Raw genomic sequence first — 25,333 nt, forward strand, 5'->3', positions numbered from 1 at the left:
ATTGTGTATGGGCAGCTGTCACATCACTATTTTAGCGTTACCAAATGACCACTATAAGTTTGCCACCTTTAAGTATAAAAAAACTTGAGAGGTGTGTTGGGACACCCGGATGGAACGAAGTTCCTTTCAATTAATTAGTGAAGGAACCAATGTTGATTCTACGAGTATGAATAAAAAACTTAAGTCTTCACAAGAAGTACATTTTACTTCTATGAATTTTCGTTATATATTGTCACGTCGTTGCCATGGTGAAGTAGCGCTCATTCGTCTTTAGCAAAAAGTGTGGTGACAACTTTTCGTAAGATTTTTTTCCGTCTAGCCCCCTTTCACAACGCGCGATAAGGAACTTCGTTCCAAAAAAAAAAAACATTTAAATTTTAAATTCCATACAGTAATTTATTAAAGGCAAAAGCATAGTTTCGTGATAAAGAAAGTTTGGCACTTTCATAGAATTTTATGTCAAATATGACGTAGGAAGTTCGTGACAACTGGTTATTGAGTGAAATACGTCGTTTTGCAAACTTTTCCCGTTCTAACTGAGCTCTTGCGTACTTGATAACGATCTGTCGGTTATCTTAGGCCACTGAACTGAACGGAACCGCTTGGAATTCTGAAAGACAGGATGTTTGGATATTTTTGCCAAATATTTGGTGACCGTGTTTATTTACGAAAGTGTTTGTGTTTCCTAAAGCACTCATTAACACCTTCGAAGTTATTTTAAAAACGTTTACTCTTTAAAATTTACATTATTCTAATAACTATAAATATGCTAAAATTTAAACTAAATAATAAACATACTTAAAACAATAAACTGAATAAATACGTCGATGGCTCAGGTGTTAAGCTTTTGATTAGCAATCTGAAGGTCCTGGGATCGAATCCCGCCATCTACAAATATGTTTTCGATTTTCAATTTATATATGTACACTAGCTGTCGCCCGCAACTCCGTCCGCGCACAGTTAAAAAAAAATGAAAAATAGATGTTGGCCGATTCTCAGACCTACAGAATATGCTCACAAAATTTCATGAGAATCAGTCAAGACGTTTCGGAGGAATATGGCAACGAAAACTGTGACACGAGAATTTTATATATTAGATTTATCCGATGTTCTTACAGACAAGCAAAACGGTATTCGGTTTTAATTCCATTTTGAAGACAAGCTTTATGCATATCAGTGTATCTCGGCGTATGCAAGTCGACTTTACAATTGAAATGAATTACTAAGAGAGGAATTATTATGATACATAAAATGCGATAATAAAACGAGCCTATTTGTATGCATTTAATATTGTGACATGTTAAATTATCCTTCTATATTACCCAACGAAGAGTTGGCACGTCGAGCAGTAGTGTACACTTGTTGTTAACGTGCCATCTTGCTTAGGTAATTTATAAATCAGTTTCGTGTGTGTTAACTTAAATTATAAATTGTAGAATATTAGTGGTAGATAGATATGTCACTGTCAATTATAATCGTTCAGTCATTCGAAAAAAATCGTCTCTGTATTCTAACAATACTCCGGGGAATACCCGACTCGTTAAAAAATTGTTTCAGTGGTTAAAGCTCTGGGTATAGGGTAATTGACATACGTACAAACCCGCATACATAAAAATAAACTTACATACCTGCGAAAAACATTATGCTCTTGTCAGACAAGTTAATTTAAAATAATCTTAAATTATTGTTGAACTTTTTTTGCTTTAGAACATCCTTGCAATGACAGTTAATACATCCTGTCCATTTAGGAAACATTGACATATGTAAGATGTTACTGCAATAGAAATTTTATTTAAGACCCTTCACACACATGGCAACTTAAATCTTTGAAACCCGGCGATTTTAGTAGCTAAGATACTTTCGCAATACAATGTCATGTGAAGTTCGTAAACAAGCAAGCGTCGAAGACATTTTTTCTTTTTGTATATTATAAGGTGACTGCGGAGCGAGAGGCCACATAAATTCGCCGAAATAGCCAAGTGACCGATGCCCATTGACATCAGCAATTACAGATGCGTTGCCTACCTTTAATCTATGGAGGAGAGGACGCACAGAAAGAAATTATTTCCCTTTCCTTGTATCCCCTCCACCGAAATCCACTTCCCCTTTCAATCCTTTCCATAGAAGAACAGAGTGGGAACTGAAAGAGAACTAAAATTAAGCCGGCACTACACTCATCACTTCAAGCCTGTCTTCTATGTGATCGTGATATTTCACCGGGCGAGCCGACCAATTCGTGCTACAGATGTTAGTGTCTATAGTCACTAAAACCAGTCGCTCGCAGTCAAAGATTTCTGCAATTTTCAATATGGCGGAGCAAAACTATAAAGTTGACATATACATGCTCGAACTTCTTGGTAATCGCGACGTAATTATACAATAGTAGCTTTGAAGTTTTACCTTACTTTGTGTACGAAGGGTCTTATTCGTTAAGTTTGATTAAACTGTCTATTAACATACTTATAGCTTCCTTTTTTGCAATATGTATTGTTTTATTAATTAACATGTGTACAGTGACCGAGGTGAACAACACAGTTATGTATATTGTACACTGATTCTCAGAATGTAAAGATTTTATCTTAGCCATCATTATGAAAATTTCCACGCATATTATCAGGGGTAAGGATATCAGTGGTTGTACTGTATAAACCTAAAAAACCCCGGCTTTGCCTACCATAGTCATAATACTAATAAAAAGCTCGAGCCTAAAGTAGGGGTAAACCAGTCCTTGGCTAGTCACGCTGACGTCAGTGCGATTTAGTTGACTTCACACATATCTTTAAATTACTTCACAGATATGTGCTGGGGGCCTAATAAGAAAAATTGCAAGAATTCGTTTAGTTACCGATAAAATTTGAGAATTGTTATATCTGATTTATAGTTGTACTTTACGCCCGGGTATGGACGCTGTACAAATCTAATCCTCATGTCTTCTTGATGTTTTCCTTCACCGAAAGAACGTGCGATCCCACAATGGTAGTTCAACAATGTTTGATACTTTAATGTCCTTCCTATATAAGACAACAATTTGACATATAGTCACTATACTGAATAAACATCTAGCGTCAACGGTTCAACGTTATGTGTACAGAGCGCGTAACGAGATTCTCACAACGCAACCGTTACAATATTAGTTTCGACAATTTGCATTGCTTTCCGTACTAAAGGTCTAGATTTACACACAGCTGAAAAAAAAAACAATGTACTTGTACATGGTTCGGTTGTGGAAACTCACGGTTAAAGTGTGTATCTGTAGTGTGTAACTGTTTGTAATGTGTAGTGTGTAAAAGTGTGTAACGTGTAACTTCTTTTGTGTTAGGACGCCTGGCTGTGATCATGTTCAGCATCTGCACCGTGGTGCTTGGCATCATCCTTTCCTTCGTGCCTTGGCTAGACTACATCATATTTAGAGTGAGTATACATTTTTAAATAAAAACCATAGTCTCTAGTCACATCTCTAGGTTACAGGCGTTTAATTAAAAACAAGGAAGAGTTTTTCAAATTCCTTTGTAAAAAAATTTAAAAAACTTTTTAGCATATCGGGGATAGAATCCTAGAACATCCGAGATAACATGTCCAGTGGTTGACCACTGCGCCACCGACACAGTCAGATTATTGTACCAAAATTTTGATATATTCAGGAGCTGAGGTTATGGAATGGTTCCCTGAGCTACAGCTACTGGCAGAAGCCGGGCGTCGTACGGCTCACTAAGGTTTACATCTTCAACGTCACCAACCCGCACGCCTTCATCGAGAACGGAGAGAAACCAAAGCTGGCTGAAGTCGGACCATTTGTATACAGGTAAGCACTTTTTTTATCTACCAAACAAAAAAAACACTCAGGAATATAAGTTTTATTTCGTTTAAAACAACGACCTAAGTATACGAAAAAAACTTATTCAAGTAACCTTAATTTAAAAAAGTAATAACCCGACTGACTAAGGTTTTAATAGATAGCACCATTTTTTTGTCTGTGTTTTAAAAACAAAGGTTTTTTACCCGACTGTCATAGAGGTTGATGTTACTCCAACGAATTATTAATGTTTTTCCCGCTTATTTAAGTTTATTTTTTATGTGTGCGAAATTGTATGTATGTAAATTGCTTTGTTACACTTTAGAGCCTAAACGAATGAACCGATTTTGACGAGTGAGATGTCATTAGTTTTGTCTTCTTTCCTGGAGTGTCATAGTGTATATTACATTGACACAAAACACATACAGAGTACATGAGAGATGTAATTTAAAAAAAAAAATTGTGAAAAGAACATGTCCAAATCCTACTCGCCATATTATTTTTCATTCCTAAATTTATTTTCGATGTTTTCGAGTATATTCTGAAATAAAAAAAAGCTTTACATTTAACATAACAATTACTTTTAGTTTTAACTAGCTTTTACCCGCGACTCCGTCCGCGCGGAATAAAAAAAATAGAAAACGGGGTAAAAATTATCCTATGTCCGTTTCCTGGTTCTAAGCTACCTGCCCAACAATTTTCAGTCAAATCGATTCAGCCGTTCTTGAGTTATAAATAGTGTAACTAACACGACTTTCTTTTATATATATAGATAGATTAAGAAATGTTTTAATTCGCAAACAATAGATGACGTTATTTCATCTATGTCCTGACTATGAACCTTAGTCGAAAATAATATATGAATGAATGAATAAATATACTACACGACTTAAACAAAAAAGGAAAAAAAATTGTAGAAACTAAACAAAAAAAAATATGATATATTTAGTTTCCAAACAGCTAATTTCTGGCGTCAATAAAACATTACTCATATTGTAAATGTTAACAGTTTCACTGCAACACATAATCTTATTAGGCAAATCATCACTTTATAATACGTTCGATGAATAATAGTGCAAATATTCATATATTTTTATTACCAACCAAATAATATACATTCAACGAATAAAAACTAATATGTAAAATCTGAATTTTTTCATACAACAATGAATTTTGAAACCGAATTTCATTTATAGTTTTAATTTTCTTATAAGAATAATATTTTTTAGATAGTTTTACAAAACCAGTTATCCTAAAAGTCAGTTTCATCCATTGTTATATTTCAATTTAAATAACAACCTAAAATATAATATGTACACGATAGATAGATCATTTGGTTGTAAAAGATTTATTAGCACCGTAGTTAGTCGAATGTATAATAAAGAGTAAATTACACAGCAAATCGCATGATTTCCTCACATGTTAGGTGTACACTCATCGTCATAGTTGTTGTGAAAATATACAATTTATTTTTTAAATAAAATGTCAATAGATGGAGTTATTTTAAATCTGTATAAAAAATAATGCTACAAATTAAACAAAGTACGCAAAAAGTCACATTTAAGTCAATATTTTTATATAACAAAAAAATATTTTACTAATATTTCTTTTAAATAGTGCCAATTAACCTCAAAAGAAGTCAATTATTATTTAAATTTAAAGTTATTTTAACTGCTTATTTACTTTACTCGTTACGTATTAGGTTAACTTGATAAAACTAAGAGCAAGTGTACCGATATAACAACGTAACATTTATTTTTTATTTTTGTTTTTAAAATAACCAAAGGAACTATTCTTAACTAAGATAGTAATTTTAAAATATTGTAATTTAAAAATTCACTTGTCTACTCGATTATACAAGTTATGTGCACGCTCGGGACCCAGTTTATTGCCGTAATACTAAAACTAGCTCCAACACTTGCCCAATACGATTTCGCGTATGCTAACACACTTTTTCTATTAAAAAAAAACTAATATATTCTAAAAAATTTACAGTAAAATTAACATAATAACAGTATCTATGATACTTTACCTAAATTGTAAAAATAAAAATAAAAATATGTGATTTTTTTTTATTTGTTGACGCATAAAATTTTAATAATAACCCAAAAAAACTCATTCGAATAAAAGACACGATGATGTATGAATATTTCTTTTTTTCGCTTATTTTCCTTTTAAAGTATACTTCAAATTTTGGCTGAAGATCAATAAATACGTATACAAACATAACCATATATATACATAAGTAGGAATGTTTAATATATTAAAATTTATTCCTTTGAAACATCACAAACAAATTAATCTTTCATATTTTACGTCAACACAAATTATTATGAATATAATAGTGTGAACGTTATAACAAAAACAGGCAATAAATCATAGAACAAAACAGAATTATAGAATATATTTAGCCTATACATATTTAGCCCCTATATATTTAGCCTTAAGATACATTAGGTTTCAAAGGATTCGTATGACCTATGTTCTCTAATGGTGAATACACATATCTACGTACATGCCATGCCATGCGATGAACACCTTGGCGTTCCCGCTGCTCGTTTAAAAACATGCCAGATAAATTATTTAAACTATCGTGAGACATTATCATAAACTAATACATATATAAACTGTTAAACACTCACATATTTATCCGATGTCACCGACTAGTTTCGGGCCGATCATCAGGGTGAATAGGACAGGTATTATTTCGCGGACGCGATCTGATGAAGGGCCTTCGATGGGCTTGAAACTAGTCGATACTGACACCAACCAAATAAGTAAGTGTTTAGCCGTTTACATATTAGTTTATGCCTAATAAACTTGCTCTATTAAGTCTGAGCCACACTAAGCAGTTGGACATCGTTTACAAGTATTCTTTTTTTCAGAGAGGACATGGAGAAGGTGAATATAAAATTCCACGACAACGACACGGTGACATTCCAACACAAGAAAATCCTGCGCTTCGTGCCCGAGCTATCCGTCGACAAAACGCAGAAGTTGCTGGTGCCCAACATACCGCTGCTGGTGAGTTCATAGAATGAAGTAAGGAAGTGACTTAAGGGGTGGATAAACAGCGTTAGAGTGGTCAAGAACCAAAATACCTATCGATTGCGTCTAATTTATATTCAGCGACTTATGGTGCTTGATTCTACCCCTAGAGAGTCTACCCCTAACGCCGACCCACCCAATAAGTTACACCCTGTATATGATTTTTCGTTTATATGTTTTTCAACGATCAACGAAGCGTAAAAATCTGTAAAAATAAAACAATGAAGACATAAATAAGACCATGTGCATAGCAAAAAATTAGATTCTCACAATTTTAAACATACTATTTATATAAGACCTTTGTGAACTTCAATGCGTCACAACTAAATAAACACAAGTTTACCATAAAAACTTGTTTTTTCCTATTTTTCCTTTTACGAAATTCTTGCAAATTTGTTATTGTATATTATCATTATTATGTTAATTTGGGTAGCTTTATTAAATGGATTTCGTTCGTAAATTAACAAATCGTCTAGTCAGTTTTATTTTTATATTAGCGGACGCCCGAGAGTCCGTCAGCGTAAAAGTCCCCTTAAAATCACTTCAGCTGTTACTTAGACTACCTGGCATTGCGCACAGACAGACAAAAATAAAAAAAATAATATTTACGATTTTTTCGATGTCACATTCAGACACTCTATTTTTATTTTTTTTATATGTATTGACTTAAAATCTTACTAATATTATAATTACGAATGTTCGGATGGATGGATATTTATTTGAAGGTATCACCGGAACGGGTCAACGGATCTTGATGAATTTGGCATAGTCTGCAAGAACACGTAGGATGCTAATAAAGTTTCTTTTTAATCCCGCGCGGACGGAGTCTCAGGCAGAATTAAAAAATAATATTTAAAAACATCGACAAAATTCAGAGAGGTTAATCAAAGATTATAAAATAAAAATAATCTAAAACTCGTCAAAATAAATTCAAACATTCCGAGGTTACTTCCTTGACTCCTTCCGGTGTAAAAAAAAACAAATTTTTGTTTGAAATTTATTTATGTTATATTCACATAATAATTGGGTGTAATATACATTTTTTTGTAAATTTCCACAGACAATTTTTGTTTTCGATCAGTATTACAACATTCAAACTTTTATGACAGCGTATGTCTGCGCATTCGGCCAATGTGGTTGGAAGCGCGTTCCGCCGACTAAAATTGTCTACTGCACTCTTACTTTTACGAAATTGCGAGCCACTATAAAGTTTGAACAACGCTATACTTCTTTTAGATTATTATGCCATCTGTACGATAGTTTGGATGGATGTATGAATATTTATCACCACATAATTCCAGAAAGGCTGAACGGATCTGGATGAGATTAGAAACAGAGATGACTGAAGTAGTAAATAGACTCACTTAGTTGTTTTTTAATTCCACGCAGACGTAATCGACAGCAACAACAAATTTTGAATATAAGTATGACAGTATAACATTGTGTTATTATATTTCACCTTGTTTGTAAGTAACCTCTAAGGGGTCATTTTTTTAAGACCCATACTGTATGGTTGTATGATAATTAAAAATAAATAATACTAACTGTCGCCCGAGACTCTGTCCGTATGGAATAAAAAAGAAAACGTAATAAGTAGCCTAAGTGTTCTTCCAGACGTTTCTACATCTGTGCCATTCATCAATCATACATAGATACTTTCAAACATCCATCCATCCTTCCATCCATACAAACATTCGCATTTTTAATATTAGTAAGATAGTTGGAGTGTTTCATTTAAGTTTGACTTCTTATAAAGAATCTATTTTTCAAATGTCATTTTGTCGCATTTACACATTCGCATTTATATTATTAGTAATATTATATTAGTAAGATTATTAAATGTTCTTTTTGTAAAGTCCAAATGCAATCATGATATTTTAAATTAAATACGATTTCTTGTTTTACATTACGGTTGAATACATTTAGAGATTAATGATAACCTCAAAATGAATTACAGTTCTGTCCAATTCTCAAGATTTTCCGCTTAGAAACATTTAAAATATATTATCACTGTAATATAAAGATAATATATGTTTTTTAAATTTATTATCACCTAAATCTGATTGATATTAAAAAATTATCTTTCCTTTCCAGACGGTGACGTCATTTTCTCCGAACCTAGCCGGGTTCGTGTTCAATTTGTTGGTGACGGGGCTTGCCATCACATACAAGGACCGTGCTAAGCCTTTCGTTCACGTAACCGCTGAGGAACTCGTCTTCGGGTAAGTTTGTACATGGACAGGATATAAGCCGTGGTATTTTGTGCTTATTTGATTTTCACAAGCTAACGGTAATAGTTGGTAGAGGTGATGAGGTTTTGAACTTATAAATGATGGGTATCACTCATTATGACGGAAGTCGAGGAGTGTCACGTGTAACCTTAAATCCTACGTATAAAAACTTCTTTTTAAAAGACAAAAAATAAAATACATTTTAAAATACAAAACATAGGTCAGTAACTGTTGCTCTTTAACCTTTTTCACCTTTTTAGAATAAACATTGTTGATATTTTTTGATCTAGCATTGTTCATCCGAGTTAATATATCGCCATACATATATAACCTATTAGATGTCGCACGCGACTCCTTCCGCGCGGAATTTATGAAAAAAAAAAACATAATAAGTAGCCTATGTCTTCTTTCAGATTATGATCTACATCTATGCCAAATTTCATCAAGATCCGTTGATCCGATCTGAAGATACCTTCAAATAAACATCCATCCATCCAAACATTCGCATTTATAATATTAGTAAGATAAGATAGATGGAGTGTTTAGTTTAAGTTTGACGTCTAATAAAGAATCGATTTTCGAAATGTCATTTTATTAATGACTTACCCCCTACAAACGGCTTTTGAAGACCTCGTTTTTCACCTCAATTTTATCCAACAGATTAGGTATCTATATGTTATATATCTACGATAACTGGAGATTTTCACTGCTCAAAACAGATCAGAAAACTTGTCTACAACAAAGGTTTTCTATTGACAGGTACAACGACCCCCTAGTGACGCTGGCGCACTATTTCTACCCCAAAGGCAAACGACCTAACAGTCAGATGGGACTTCTCCTTGCCGTAAGTAAGACCCCCCTTCATTTTATTTATACCCCTACCCCGTATACATAATTTATTTTTAAATTAACATTCCTTTATGTAAAATTTAACAAACAATACAAACAAACTTCATTGATCAATATAATAATTATAAAATTCCGTTCGCAAGAACCAACTTTTTCACGTAACATTTTTAACATAACTATCCAGACGATAGTAACAATTTCATTTGTTATTTATTGCCATAATTTTCAACTAAATTCAACATTACGGATATCGTAACATGTCTATAAGAACCTATTAAGTATAACGAATTTTAAAGATAACGAAAGAGTTGGGCATATTGTTTTCATGCAATGGAAACACCATTTTTTATATATTACAAGGTGGCAAACAAGCAAGCGGCCACATGAATTCGCCGAAATGGCGAAGCGATCGCTGCCCATAGATATTAGCAATTGCAGATGCGTTGCCTACCCTCAATCGACGTAGAAGACGCACAAAAAGAGAATATTTAACCTTCCTATGCATATCCTCCTCCAACGAATCCACCTCCCTTTCCCATCCTTTCCTTATAACAAAAAGATGGGAAGGAAAAGAGGACTAAAATTAGGCCTCCGGTACCACAGTCATCAGACTGTACTTGGAATTACTTCCACTTGACGCCTGTCTTCTGTGTGGTTGTGGTATTTCACTGAGCGAGGACAATTCGTGCAACTGAAGTTGTTGCTGACGTCTACCACTGTTAGGTTAACCACCATAATTTCCCGCTATCTATAGTTACCAACTAATATGAAAGACAACAATATCAAAGCTGTAATTAAATTGCAAATTCATTTGTATTCAATAGAGGAACGGGACATTGGACGAGGTGTCTACGATCTATTCAGGAGAGAGGATGGATCGCTTCGGGTATCTGGATAAAGTTAACGGATTGGATCACCTGCCGCACTGGAGAGACCGGCCCTGTAATGACATCAGGTGAGTACCAAATATAACCGTTTAAATTTCAGATTTTTAACAGATTTTAGTCCTTCGAGTCCATCTTATTATTGCGTCTATCTATCACGATGTTTTTCTTTCTCGTATGAGGTACCGGAGGCCTAATTTCTGTCCTCTTTCCAATAAAGAAAAGGATGGGAAGGGGAAGTGTATTTGGCGGAAGAGGGGACGCATAGGAAGGAGAAATATCCTCTTTCTGTGCGTCCCCTTCTCCGTTAATTAAAGGTAGGCAACGCATCTGCATTTGCGGATGTTTATGGGCGACGGTCGCCTCGCTATTGCGGCAAATCCAAGTGGTCGTTTGCTCGTTTGCCACCTTATAAAAAAAAACTCACATGAACATCAAAAATCTAAATACATGTCGATCCGTGGCGGGAAACAACTTGAATCTGTAGATTACAAGTTCGAGTTCTAGCTCTTAACCACTGATGTTAAATATTGCTTTAAAATAATATCGGCTATGAATACTATTGGCGTACGACTAATTATTAGTTCCTTGGATGTTGTTGTTAGGGTTTTCTGTATACAAATGCAAATGTTTAGATGGATGTTTGTTACAAGATATCTCCAGAAAGGCTGCATGGATCTTAATTAAATTTGGTATAGATGTAGAACATAGTCTGGAAGAACATATAGGCTAAGTTTTTTTTTAATTCCGCGCGGACGGAGTCGCGGGCGACAGACAGTAATCTTGCTAATATTATAAATGCGAATGTTTTGATGGATGGATGGATGGATGTTTGTTTGAAGATATCTCCGGAAGGGTTCAACGGATCTTGATGAAATTTGGCACAGATGTAGAACATAGTCTGGTAGAATACATAGGTTACTTATTAAGTTTATTTTTAAATCCGCGCGGAGGGAGTTGCGAGCGACAGCGAGTAATGACATATTAGAAAACCGTCAGACTGGTTAATAAAGAAAAATGTAATTTATCTAAATCAAAGTAATTTTCTTAAATGTTCATTTCTTATGTTCAATTAAATACAATTATCGCAAATCTTATATATCTTGTTTTATTATTTACTAAGAAACGATTAGCAGTTAGTTATATTATTATATTGTGTACATAAGAACTAAAACTATTTAGTCGACTCGCATTTATTGCAAACAGTTTAATAACTTAATTATTGTTATAAATATAAAACTATATGTAAAAATGTCTTTAAATGTAATCAATGTAGATTTAATTGTTTTTGCTTGTTACATAAGTGCAGAGCTGGGCATTAACTCGTTAATCCGTTAATCGTTAATTAACGAAGTTAACATTTTGGTTAACGGATTAACTTTTAAGTTAACTTCAAAAAGTGTTAACGCTTTTGTTAACTTCCGTTAAACTCAACTTCCGTTAATAAAAGTCCGTTAATCGTTAAATTAGAAACTTGAAGACGTGCTGTCATTTTGTTTAAATTACGTGCCACGCCACGCTCGTAAGTTCAGCTATGTTGGGCGACAGTCGGCGACTCGAATGGTGAACGAAAGAGTTGATAATTGATATATGTGAAGTTCGCGTGCAAGTGTGATGCATCAGAGCGTCCGGGAAAGACGTGACCAACAGGACAAAATCAAAAGAAGGTTCGAAATAGTATATTTCATTACGAGTATATAATACCCCACATTCCGAACGCTCTTCGTCCCTGCAATACGCCACTTTTTGAGCAACTGTATTAAAACACTTTTTAACTCGTGCTTTTTCTTTAGGTTTTGCAAACTCGTGCGTTCTCTTTCCCAACTATCAAAATAATGTCTGTTAAAAAGAAAAAGTCATTGAAGTTTTTATGATTCATGCAAATATTTCTAAAAAGAAGCTCCTAATTTGTTACAATATCAGATTTAATGATTTGATTCAATGAATTAGGTTAATTTTCATTTTATTTCATCTCATTAAATTTCATTTTCATTTCATATCAATAAAAATAATCTACTGAAGACTTGGTTGTTTGGGCATTTTGCCTTGCCTTTGCCTACCCAGAATGGGTGAAGAAAACAAAAAAAAAATCTCTGTGTATTCTTTTACGGTTGGCGCCATTTTCCAAACATTTTAGTTAGTTGAGTTTATTGTTTTTATTATTCAATTAAATTGCTCCATTTTTTCAAAAATAGTTGTTTAGTACACGTGTAAAACTGTCATTACAACTTGTTCCAACTGTCAACCCTCACCTTCTCGGCTCGGGTAGACATTTGTCGGAACTCTTTGCAATGACAGGCTTTCCGCATTCGTAATGAAATATACTATAAAACTATAATGCATTCATACTTGTCTCTAATACTAATATGTACATTCTATAAATGTGTAGTCAAATTAATATTTTAAACAAGTGTCGGCACATAAGTGTGAAATTAGTATGTATAATTTTGGTATGGTTAACTGTTAACGATTAACTTTAACTTGCGTTAAGTTTTCGAGAATTTAACGCTTTAACGATTAACGAAGTTAATTTTTTAATTAACGAATTAACGATTAACGAAGTTAACTTTTCGATTAACTAAGTTAACTTTTCGATTAACTGTGCCCACCTGTGCATAAGTGAAGTATTTATACAAATTATCTTATAACAGAGGTTGCAAATATGCCGTTAATTTAGATGCATAATATACTACCTTTTCCTACGACTTCGTCCGCGCGGAATTAAAAAAATTAATAAGTATCCAATGTGTTCTTTCCCGAGATCCGTTAAATCATTTCCATACATATAAACATTCGCATTTATAATATTAGTAAGATCTGTATTAACTATTATAGTTAACTAGCATTTACCCGCGACTCCGCCCGCGCGGTATAAAAAATAGAAAACGGGGTAAAAATTATCCTATGTCCGTTTCCTGGTTCTAAGCTACCTGCCCACCAATTTTCAGTCAAATCGATTCAGCCGTTCTTGAGTTATAAATAGTGTAACTAACACGACTTTCTTTTATATATATAGATAGATATAAAAACACGCAGAGGTCCCCTTCGCACCCCCTTTTGTGGAAAAGAAATGCGAAGGAAGTTATATTTGACGGAGGAGGGGACATATAGTAATGGAAAATCTTTCTGCATGTCCCTTGTCCATAAATCAGATGGCACCTTTGGCACCATTTTCTATATAAAAAAATCATCATTTCGTCCTGCAATTCTAAATAGGAAGTCATTATCACGATTGCAAATTTAATGCGCAAATCAACGGATCTGCTTCGGACAACATCGCAATTAGAATAAAATGATAAATATCAGTTTTTATCGCGATTTTCCCGCGCAACTGTAAATGTAGTGGTGTGACACGATGTTATTGAATTAAAAACAATCTTACTTATATTATAAATGCTTTTTACATTTCCCAAACGAGAGTGTACCTATTAATACTGAGACAAAATCCTAAATAATATAGGTATACGACCTTTCTACCCAAATGTCCGGCCAAAATGGCTGGTCTATCTGGCTAGTAGGTTTGGCGACCTGGCAACCCTATTCGGAACGACTTAACGGATCTTAATGAAATTTGGCACAGATGAAGAACACATTCTGGAACACACATAGACTAATTATTAATTTTTTTTTAATTCCACGCTGACGGAGTCTTGAGCTACAGCTCATTATACACATGAGTTAGGTTCTCACGGGAGCTTCGAGTGGAAGGTCGAAAAGGTGCAGGACCTAGGAAAATAAAAACTAGGACATTCAGAGATCTAGAATTAGTAACGAACAGTATATCAACAATAAAACACACACATTTTCACGATATCTTTAACTAGCTGTGCCCGCGACTTCGTGTGAAAAAACTATGTTCGGATAAAATTTCCATCACTCCTTTTAACTCCTTATAAACCTTTCGCGTTGAAAATTTCATTAAAATCGGTTACTGAACCGATTTTAAGGTAAAAAAAACTACTGAGTTACTTTCGCATTTATAATATTAGTAAGGATAATCTTAATTAAAAATAGTAAAATTATAATATTTTTTTGTTTTCATGGTCCGTTCAATTAAAAATTTAATATTATTTTTGGTACCATTTTGAAATGTAAGTTACAACACTATTTCAATTTTACGATGCATGCACGACCACAAGTTCAAGTCACAACTGAAGACCTCAAAACAAACAATAAATCCGTGCACTCGTTGTAATTACCGCAATACCGGTATTTCCCTGAGTACTACTCAGAAACGGAAATATGAAATATGACTCTAATCGTGTATAAACTGTAATGATGTCTCCGCTGACAAACAATGACATTGCATTGCGAAACTTTACAGTCGAGGACGTTTATTTCCTACCCACTAGTGACATCATTTGACGCTTAATACAACTATAGCATATCATATACAAGGATATCAGCGATTCCATAACAAAAATGTATGGAACTGTCACGTGACAAACACTTGTCGAATATTGTCACGGCTAGTGAGAAAGGTGCCACTTTCGTGGTTAGATAAATTATTTGGTAATATGTAAAACCTTCATAAAAATTACATAAAAGAAAGAAGTATGACAATATAGCTGGTTACACGTACGAGAAGGATCTTATAACACCTTTTTGGTATTGTCAGAAGGGCACTAGTGCGCTATTATAATTTAGTTCGACTTATGCCCACCGGGTCAGATAACTTTGTCAGTGTATAGGTTCGAAAATTTGACATCTATATATATAAAAGAAAGTCGTGTTAGTTACACCATTTATAACTCAAGAACGGCTGAATCGATTTGACTGAAAATTGGTAGGCAGGTAGCTTAGAACCAGGAAACGGACATAGGATAACTTTTACCCCGTTTTCTATTTTTTATTCCACGCGAACGGAGTCGCGGGTAAAAGCTAGTATATATATAAAAGAAAGTCGTGTTAGTTACACTATTTATAACTCAAGAACGGCTGAATCGATTTGACTGAAAATTGGTAGGCAGGTAGCTTAGAGCCAGGAAACGGACATAGGATAATTTTTACCCCGTTTTCTATTTTTTATTCCGCGCGGACGGAGTCGCGGGTAAAAGCCAGTAGTACATATTTGTACAAAATTGTAGCTCTTATGATTGCAGTATGATATACGATCTTAAGTGGGAAGCGAATTTAATTCTTTAACAGTAGAATGTTATTTATCGCTAGAACCTTCACGTTGTGTTCTTATATAAAGATTTTCCATTTCTGATAAAAATTATTTTCAGGAAATTTTAAACAATAAGTTGAATTATAATGTATTTTAAATGTCATAATTAATTACTAACACCATCTCTCTCTAATTCAAAGATAATGAAAGGGACGGCAATGGAGATTCACAATTATATCACAGTTTTCCAAATTAAGCAAATTTTAATTTTTAGTTGTTGATGTGTAATAAAGTATAAGTCTGCAGAAAACCCTTACTTCGTTTTAAATAATAAAAAATTAAGTTTATCTCGGCCTAAAATCAAACAGAAATACCTTTATAAAAATGTTAACCGCTAGTCTTAGTCTTGAGTCTAGTTCATTACCTCTTTTCAATTATTTAAAGATGATCTATTGTTCGTTTGATGAGATGTCACAAATATGAATAAATCTTATTTACAATGTATGAAGTCATACAACTGATTCATACAGATGTCTCACAAACACCTGAAAACGTAGCAAAAAAACCGTTAATCAAGTGTTTGTTTTTTACATATATACTTGTTTTATTTTTATAAAATAATTATCTATAAAATATAGTCTCTGTATGAAATGTAAAAAAAAATTATAATTTCGCGTTTTTTCCGGGTCAGTTAGAAAACCATTGGACCGATTTTGATGGAACTTTTACAGGAAGGAAGCTTTTTTTAATATCAAAAGGTGGCAAACGAGCAAACGGCCACCTGAATTCGCCGAAATAGCGAGGCGACCGTTGCCCATAGACATCCGCAAATGCAGACGCGTTGCCTACCTTTAATCAACGGAGCTGATATATGAAGGAGTATTACAGGCTGTTTTTTTAGATAAAACGCTGACAAAGTCGCGGATAAAAGAATACTTCTTTATTCTCGTATACCAATAAAGAAAAGAACATTTAAATATCTCCTAATACACTACAATGATCACTAAAAGACCACTAAGTGTCGATTTCTTGTTCTAAAGCAACGCTAAGGTACTCCCTTTATAATTCTGAGTGGGATAGTAAAAGTTAAAAGTGCCGATATCTTAAGTAAAAAAAGCTTTCATAATGTTATTTAAATAAATGGCAACTCAAACGAGTATGGGACCTTCGTTAGTACAAACAGACGAACGTACACAAGCTATATATATTTGCTAGATAAACAAACATCAGTCAATACTTATGTATGTGCGACAAAGTACTTATATTTCGTTACCGCGCTAGTTCTGCCCTTGGAGAAATATGTCCAGTATAGTCGAACCTAGATAAGGTAGAAACCTCTGTAAGCGAGTCATTTTCTAGTACAACAGACGACCTACAAAATAAGATAATCCGGTTAGAGAAAAACCTTTATAAGCAAGAATCTCTCGGTCCTTTGGACTCTTGCTTTAACTTTTTGGCTCGACTGTAAATTATTTTAAAAAAAAAGATTCGATGATTGTTTTAATTAGATTCTAAGTATGCATGCATGATTGGATTGACCTTTAAAGCACAGATTAAATTTTCAGATTACTATGATTTAGATCGATTAAAATATTAAGCGAATCAATTAAAAAAAATATTAATATAATTCCGATAAACAAAATTGATTCGAGTTATTGGATTTGCTATCGAGTAAATACACGTGTAACTCTTTTTATGAAACATTACGTAAAATGCGGTAAATAACAACGAATTAGCACTTATTAGTAACTATTAACACATGAAGCTCTAATCATTCCATATAACTTCTAATAAACAAAAAACCTATCAAAAAAAATCAACTCTAACAAGTTAAAAGCTGACTATAATATTTTTTGCACGATTGTATCACGTACCATGACGTTACACTGCTTCGAAGAAGACTGATGTCAAAGTAGACTAAGTCTAGTGGTCTTTCCGTTTCGTTTGCAAATAAGACAATCTCTTCTCTCTAAAACGAATAGGATGGAAAGAAAAAAAAGGTAACAAGGAAAACGAAGGGGAAAAAGGAAAGGATCTGTTAATAAAATGTAGGCAACGCTATTTGCGCATTCGCCGTTAATATATCAGGCGAAACCTTAACTGGTTCGCAATCTCTTATAACAAACATTATCTACGCACAATGAATTCGTAATTTTGTTCCACAGGGCATCAGAGGGTTCGTTTTTCCCGCCGCGCGCGGTCACCAAGTCAGACCTTGTTTACGTGTACGACAAAGATCTGTGCAGGATCCTGCCGCTGCAGTACAGGAATGATGTCTACAAAGATGGTGAGCTACTAACAACTAATTGCAGCGTCAAGTTTTAATACATCAGTTAAAGAAAAGGCTTGTTTAAGTTAATATATTTTTATACTTCCAACATCTGCTATGAAAGACGAGGCAGGAGTATTGTATTTTACCAGTTTCAAAAGAACAAATCGGTTCTAATTATTGGCTTTAAAATATCTAATATATTAAATTTCACCCGTGTCACGAGCTTATTTCAAATAACGAGATGAAGTCAAACTGTTTTAAACAGTCGTATAATGGAGACTTTTTGTCGTCATTAAAGGACGGACTCGCTTATTGGCCAAGACTGTTTACGTTCGGATTGACCACCCATCTTCAGTCACACATCAGAACACATCATTGAGGTTATCATCATTATTAAAACCAGCACACAATCCTAGAATATGTTCTAATATACGAGTATAACAATTTTTATGTTGCAGGCATCAAAGCGGGCCTGTACACGCCGCCAAATTCGACATTTGAGTGCGCACGCCTCAACCCTGACAACCGCTGCTACTGCGAGGGCGAGGAGTGCCCGCCGCGCGGTCTGCAGAACATCAGTCCCTGCCAATACAGTAAGACCTTAGTGCTAGAGAGTTAAAGTGACAATATTGAATAGAAGTGTTGGCAAAAACCTGACGAATAAAATAAAATCTCTTAGGAGATCATCTTTTGAAACCAAGTTTGCCAGGATGGGTGACCAACGATTGATATCATTGTACAGTATAATAATATTATATTCTCTTTCAGACGCACCAGTTTATTTGTCATACCCGCACTTCTATGACGCGGATCCAACGCTGCTTGAACCTTTTGAGGGCCTCAAGCCTGACAAGAAACGACACGAAACGTATTTTTATATACAAGATGTAAGCTACCTCTTAATTCTCTCATTAACCAGGAAACAAGGACTTTCAAAAGACATTAAGGATATTCATTTAAGACAAAGTAACTGTTAAATTTTTGTAATTTTTTTATATGGCAATACCAAAAAAAAAAATCGGTGTTCAATTTATGATAGTGTCTAATTAATAACGATAAGGACAAAAATTACAAAACAAATTAAAAAAAAACAAAAAAAACATTTAATCCTTTACACCATTACAACGTAATCAGAATTAAATCACAATTACATAAGAATAGAGAAATATTTATAATTAACGTTGCAACGCTGACCGGATAATTTAATAAATAATTTAGACATATTGTTTGTTTATGTGCAGAAAATTGGTGTGCCCCTGGAGGGCTTCGTGAGGGTCCAAATGAACCTGAAGGTCAACCGCGCGCCCAACATCAAGGTCAACAACATACACAAGTTCCCCGACATGATGTTCCCGGTTATGTGGATTGAAGAGGTAAGAATCACATCATACTTTACTCTGAAAATTTGTTTATCATCGGAATCCGACCCTGTAGTCTTTAGAGACTACAGGGTCGTAATTGTCTACTAATCTATCTTTATATATATAAAAGAAAGTCGTGTTAGTTACACTATAACTCAAGAACGGCTGAATCGATTTGACTGAAAATTGGTGGGCATGTAGCTTAGAACCAGGAAACGGACATAGGATCATTTTTACCCCATTTTCTTTTTTTTTTTTTATTCCGCGCGGACGGAGTCGCGGGTAAAAGCTAGTTTAAGATAATTTAATGTCAAGGCAATAAAATTTGTGATTTTTTTTAAAAGAAGATAACATTATTTTGTTTCAATAAATATCTCTAATCACATTCAGTCTAGTCATAATTGAATTTAAAGCACCTTTATATTGGTTACCAAGAAAAATTAATGTTGTTTAAGACCTCTGACTTTTTTAAATAAGCGTAATTAATTTTGATATTTTATTTCATATATTTTTAATATTCGAAATCTTTATAACCTTGTCTAAATATGAGTAATCCTGGTAACAACGGCACCTTACAACGTTTCATAATAAATTTGATTTCCCAGGGTATCCATGAAGTGACACCTTCTATTTGGCGCTGGATCTTCTTGGCTACGACTGTTGGTCCCATCGCAGCTCCGGTCATCTGTTACTCCATGATTATCATCGGTCTATCGATACTTATTACAATCTTCGTTAAGGCATATAAAAACTTCGTCATTGGACAGAACTCGATCGAAATAATGGAATTGGGCAAAGAAACTTTACGCAGAGGATCTACATTGATTATAAACGGATCACACAAGTTAATTCATAAAGATAACGTTTATCAACCATTGAACCAATCTGATCCCTCAACTCCAAACAGTGAAGAGAAACTGCACGAGTTAAAATTCGTCACCAGATCTGAATGTTTCAGTAGAAGTCTTGACGAAGTTAATGAGAATGTCAGAAGTGGATTTGTGAAGTCGAATTTCTGTAATCCAGAACGAGAGTCATTAATAAATTCTGACAATTCGTTCATCTTGTCAGAACACAGAAGATGTAGAGTCTTCAAGTTACCTGATAGTTATTTTAGTTAAATTCTATCATGATGTTTTCTGATGATATTTAAAAAAATATATATCGATAGCGACCCATCAATTTTATGGGTAAATAAAGTTTTATATTTTCAAATACCATTGTGTACATACATTTTTTGGATGTATGTTAATTCAATCAAGTTTTCAAGTGATGTAAAAAAAATCATTATTGAATTTAAGGAAATAAACTTAGTAAAAAAGCTAGAATTTATAGGCATAATATATGTTTTAAATGTGTTTAATTGTGTGGAGGACTGAATTATCAAATTTCGGTTAATAAGTCTCTTATAATTAAAAATAAATTGCTCATCGGAATTATTATAAGTTAATATAAGTTATAGAATACGTAAGTGCATAGAAAAAATAAATAAAGGCAAATTATTTTTGTCGTTTATAAGGAATATAGAAAGCGCGGGAATTAAAAATTTCTCATCTTTACTCTTTGGGGTTACCATTTTATATTCTACGATAAGTGATTGGTAAAATCGACTTCACTTAATTTATCCATCACTTCTATTGTGCAATATATTTTGTTATATTGAAACAATATATATAATAGAAATTGACTATCTGGTTTCGCAAAACATGTCAATTATTATAGCAAAATAAATGTCCATAAATCCTGATCTGGGAGGATATTGATAAATTTTTGTGTTTAAAAATTAAACTGCTAGCTAGCAACTTTGATAGGTTGCTTATGGCAGTTATTTTTTTTTATATATATTTTTTGGTGAAGGAAACAAATGAAGTTTAGAGGGAAATAAGGGAACCGTATTCTCATATTTCTACTATGTTTATTCTTAAATTACGTAATTATTCGAAGAAATACCTCTAGATTATTTTTTAAGATTGATTTTAATTCGAATATGTTACCAAATAGTTTTTTTAATTATTAATTTATTTAGTTTATTGGTTTAAAAACTTGGATATGATGTTATTGTTTTATTAGACATTCCAATTTCTACTTAAAACGCCACGAGAATTTTCAGTTTCTTTCAATTAACATAAATAAATGTAAGATTTGTGAGTAGTTCGTTATTACGACAATATTATAATAGCAGAATTAATGGCTTGTTTTTTTGCCGTGATGAAAATATATCGACAAACTTTACTCCAATACCTTTTTGCGTTATAGCAAAATTCTGCAATCGCTTTATTATATCTAAATATTAAAATGATTACTACAATGTTACATACAAGGCTATGTATCATTATGCCAAAATTGTAACTAGGATAAGACAGTTTTTTTAGGTACTTAAATAGATTTTAATGGGTGTAAACACTGAGATTCAATGGTGTTGCCGTTTATCGACTAGTCGGAATGTTACAAAAAAAAAATCGAGAAATGTACACGATTGGTTATTTATTGTAAGGTGAAAATGGCAACACAATGATGCCCAGTAAATGTATAGATTTTGATTTGTGATATAAATGTAAGTTCATATCTACATAAGCTATCTTTAGGGTTGGTTTTCAATGTCGATACACTTTAAATTAAATTTTATCTTCCCTCACAATATCTTCGAACTGAGAACTTAGAAAAAAATCACCGTATTAATCTAAAAAAATACAATTAGACACCGTTTAGTTAAATGCGTATCTTAACCTTTTGACCGCCGTTGATTGAAATTATGGACGTCAAAGCTATAAAAGAGATTAGCCTTAAATATGTATCACCTAAAATGCTTCCGGTATGAGTACTTATTTATTTATCAATCGCATATCGACAGCCTGTCAAATATCAGAGTGTGATAAAAGGGTTGACGTATGTTTAAGCTAAAATTTAATTGAAACACTAAGTTTTTAAGGTTAGACTTCAATGTATACAAGTGTCATGACAGTTGATGTCACGTTTAAGACAAAGTTAAGGCTTTTGACCATTGGTTTCTAAGACCTAAATCTGTGTATAATATCGTCATTCTTGTCACTATTAACAGAACAGAGATAATATGTTTTAAACGGAAATTTTGGTCTCGGAAACCTACGGTAAAATAATTGACATGAAATATAAAATTTGCTCAATTTAATTAAATGATTATTTATTCTTCAAGTGTTCAACGCAACTTGTGTATGTATGAAAAAAAGCTCATAAAAAGCTTTAAATTTGCAAGACTTCTTACTTTAATCTATAATTATTAATTACTGTTTTATTATAAGGAAATAGGCTAAGTTAACAACATTCCAAGGAAAAGGGTGTTTGTTGAATATATTTTTAAACTTATGTAAATACTATCATAGTTTTTGTATCAGACAATTTGTTTATAATAAAATAATGGGTAAAATGTGATTATAGTTTTATTTCAAATTAAATCAACTCCTGTAATACGCTTCAAGACCATAGATACTACAAATTTTTTCACAGACTACTGTAAATACGACTGGTTTCAGTAAAGACAGAACTTATAAAGCCTTATTTCCAACTTTAGTACACCCCCACTGGTACGTCTGTAGACTCCAGATTTACTTTGATCACTTTTAACATCTCTGATCTAGACGATAAAAATAAAATCGTTACGAAACGAGTTCGAAACCTCCACAGCAAACCATAGACATACCGTTAGTTTTTGATCAAAATCTTTATAAAACATATCGTCAACGATAAAGGGAAAGGATAGAAAAGTAAAAAGATAAATTCAGAGAGACTGTAGTTTATTGACTAGTAAAATATTATGCCATATTATTATATATAATCAACTTGAAATGTCTCTTACACAATATCTAAACAAGCGCGATTTCTTTACAACTATAGTATACTAAAAAGTGGACATTTTTTTCGCTATACTTTATATAATACTGAATGTCTTGAAAAAAAATTATGATTAACGGAGGATTATTTCCATTATTCCAAGACACGTTTCGTTAAAATACTTTAAAAATACATTTTATTTATCACTACATAAGTATACGTACAATTGAATTAAAATTAATCGTAAAAAATGTTACCATTTTTGTCACTATCCAATTACGTATATCCGTTCCTTCGTATAACTTACAATATCTTAATATTATAAGTAAATATTAAGCCATACAATTTAAAACAATAAATTTTTCAACGCAGAAAATTATAGTAAAAATATATATGACCAATAAAATGGTACATTATTGCTTGGAAAATTACATATTTTTAGAGTTGCCAGTCGCTTAGATTTTAACCTAGAAATAAGCAAAAATTGCATTATGTAATAATTTTTAGACTAGGCGTTTTAATTACTTTGTTTTAATAGTTATCGTTAAAAAGTAAGGAAAATATTTCAACAACAAAAAATTTGTCTAGAAAAATTTAGACTTTATCTTGATTACTTTGCACTGGTAATAAGTAGTGGAAAACAGGTTAAATTATTTCATATAAATCACTGTTTTGCAATAAATTAATCATTCCTTTTTTCTTATTGGACATATCAAAGGAAAATAAGCAAAAGTTTTGAAAAAAATACCCGGATTTTGTTACTTGACGTATCACTGTAAAAATGTCGTAAAAAACCAAGCAAAAGTTTTGAAAAAATGCCCGGATTTTTTTTTTTATTAAAATTTTGTGTAAATAGTTGATAATACTTGAAAACTACATCAGAACATTGCTAATATGTAATTTCTATAACTTTAAAATTTATTATTGATTTTTTCCCATTATAAAAAAATAACTATTTTCAAAGCGCTAAAGGAAAAAAAATATGTACTATTATTGCACAAAATCTTAATTGGAAATATTAATATGTTTTATTATTACGTAATATTTATGGAGAAAGTTCGTATACATAAAAATCGTATTTTGAATAGACTTCAATTTCACGTTAAAAGTCGAAATTACGACCATCGAAGTCCGAATTAAAAAATTTACATCTAAATTTTAAAAATGTACGATATATTTTACGCGTATACAGTTCTTTGAAACATGAGAATCTTCGAGTATACAATCTGGTATCGTAATATTTTTCGTATAATCATTTAAAATACTTAAAATTATCATTAATTCTACACTAATATGGCTGCAAGAATTAAAAAGAAAACCATAGGCACGATGAGTATTAAAACTTATGCTTACAAATAAATACAATTTTCTGTCTATGGACGGTATTGTCTATAGTTTTTTTTCTCGTGGTAAAAATATTCTTATTACTATTTCATTTTGTTCAGTCAACAAACAGGGTGGAAACGAAAAACAAACTATTTTACTCACAACCGGCTTAAAAATTGACGAACACCTGTTCACAAGCGTTATCAACTAAAAGGCATTAATAATAGCTGCAAAATATACCTTACGTATACATTGGGGAGATTTCACTTTACATATAGCAACACCATCCGTCTTGTCATTTAAAATGGTGACCATTTTAAAATTAGTCATTACTTTTGCCCAGTAACAGTAGTTAAAATTTAAAAAAAAATCTCTTATCACGACATTAAAAAAAAATTACTTATGTTTTTTTTTTCATTGTTCGTTCATTTTTTTTCTAATAATTAAAGAAATAGAACACTCTTTTGCGTACATTTTGACATATAATAGATGGTGTTGCCATATAACTAATGGAATTTATCATCTGCAGATTTATTTACATGGAAGATAACCGTCCGCGAAATGACAAATTCCATTTTATTATAATCCGATTCTCAGAATAATAAAAAATAATTCATTTCATCTATACATATGCGTTGTTAATACCAAATCA

The 25,333-nt window shown here is 32.7% G+C and overlaps 1 protein-coding gene across 1 annotated transcript in view; it reads left to right on the top strand.

Moving 5' to 3' along the window:
* Positions 1-20,718, top strand: part of LOC106708357 (scavenger receptor class B member 1) — a 66,289-nt gene extending 45,571 nt beyond the window's left edge. The window contains exons 3-13 of the mRNA XM_045682372.1: positions 3,320-3,411; positions 3,642-3,802; positions 6,679-6,817; positions 8,936-9,063; positions 9,832-9,916; positions 10,746-10,876; positions 18,081-18,202; positions 18,646-18,780; positions 18,956-19,074; positions 19,429-19,560; positions 20,154-20,718. Of these exons, the coding sequence (XP_045538328.1) occupies positions 3,320-3,411; positions 3,642-3,802; positions 6,679-6,817; positions 8,936-9,063; positions 9,832-9,916; positions 10,746-10,876; positions 18,081-18,202; positions 18,646-18,780; positions 18,956-19,074; positions 19,429-19,560; positions 20,154-20,669 (1,760 nt within the window). The 3' untranslated portion in view covers positions 20,670-20,718. The remainder of the gene's footprint in view (positions 1-3,319; positions 3,412-3,641; positions 3,803-6,678; positions 6,818-8,935; positions 9,064-9,831; positions 9,917-10,745; positions 10,877-18,080; positions 18,203-18,645; positions 18,781-18,955; positions 19,075-19,428; positions 19,561-20,153) is intronic.
* The last annotated feature ends 4,615 nt before the right edge of the window (positions 20,719-25,333 follow it).

The sequence above is a fragment of the Papilio machaon genome, chromosome 19 (assembly GCF_912999745.1).
Source record: "Papilio machaon chromosome 19, ilPapMach1.1, whole genome shotgun sequence".
In the NCBI taxonomy this organism is placed as follows: Eukaryota; Metazoa; Arthropoda; class Insecta; order Lepidoptera; family Papilionidae; genus Papilio; species Papilio machaon.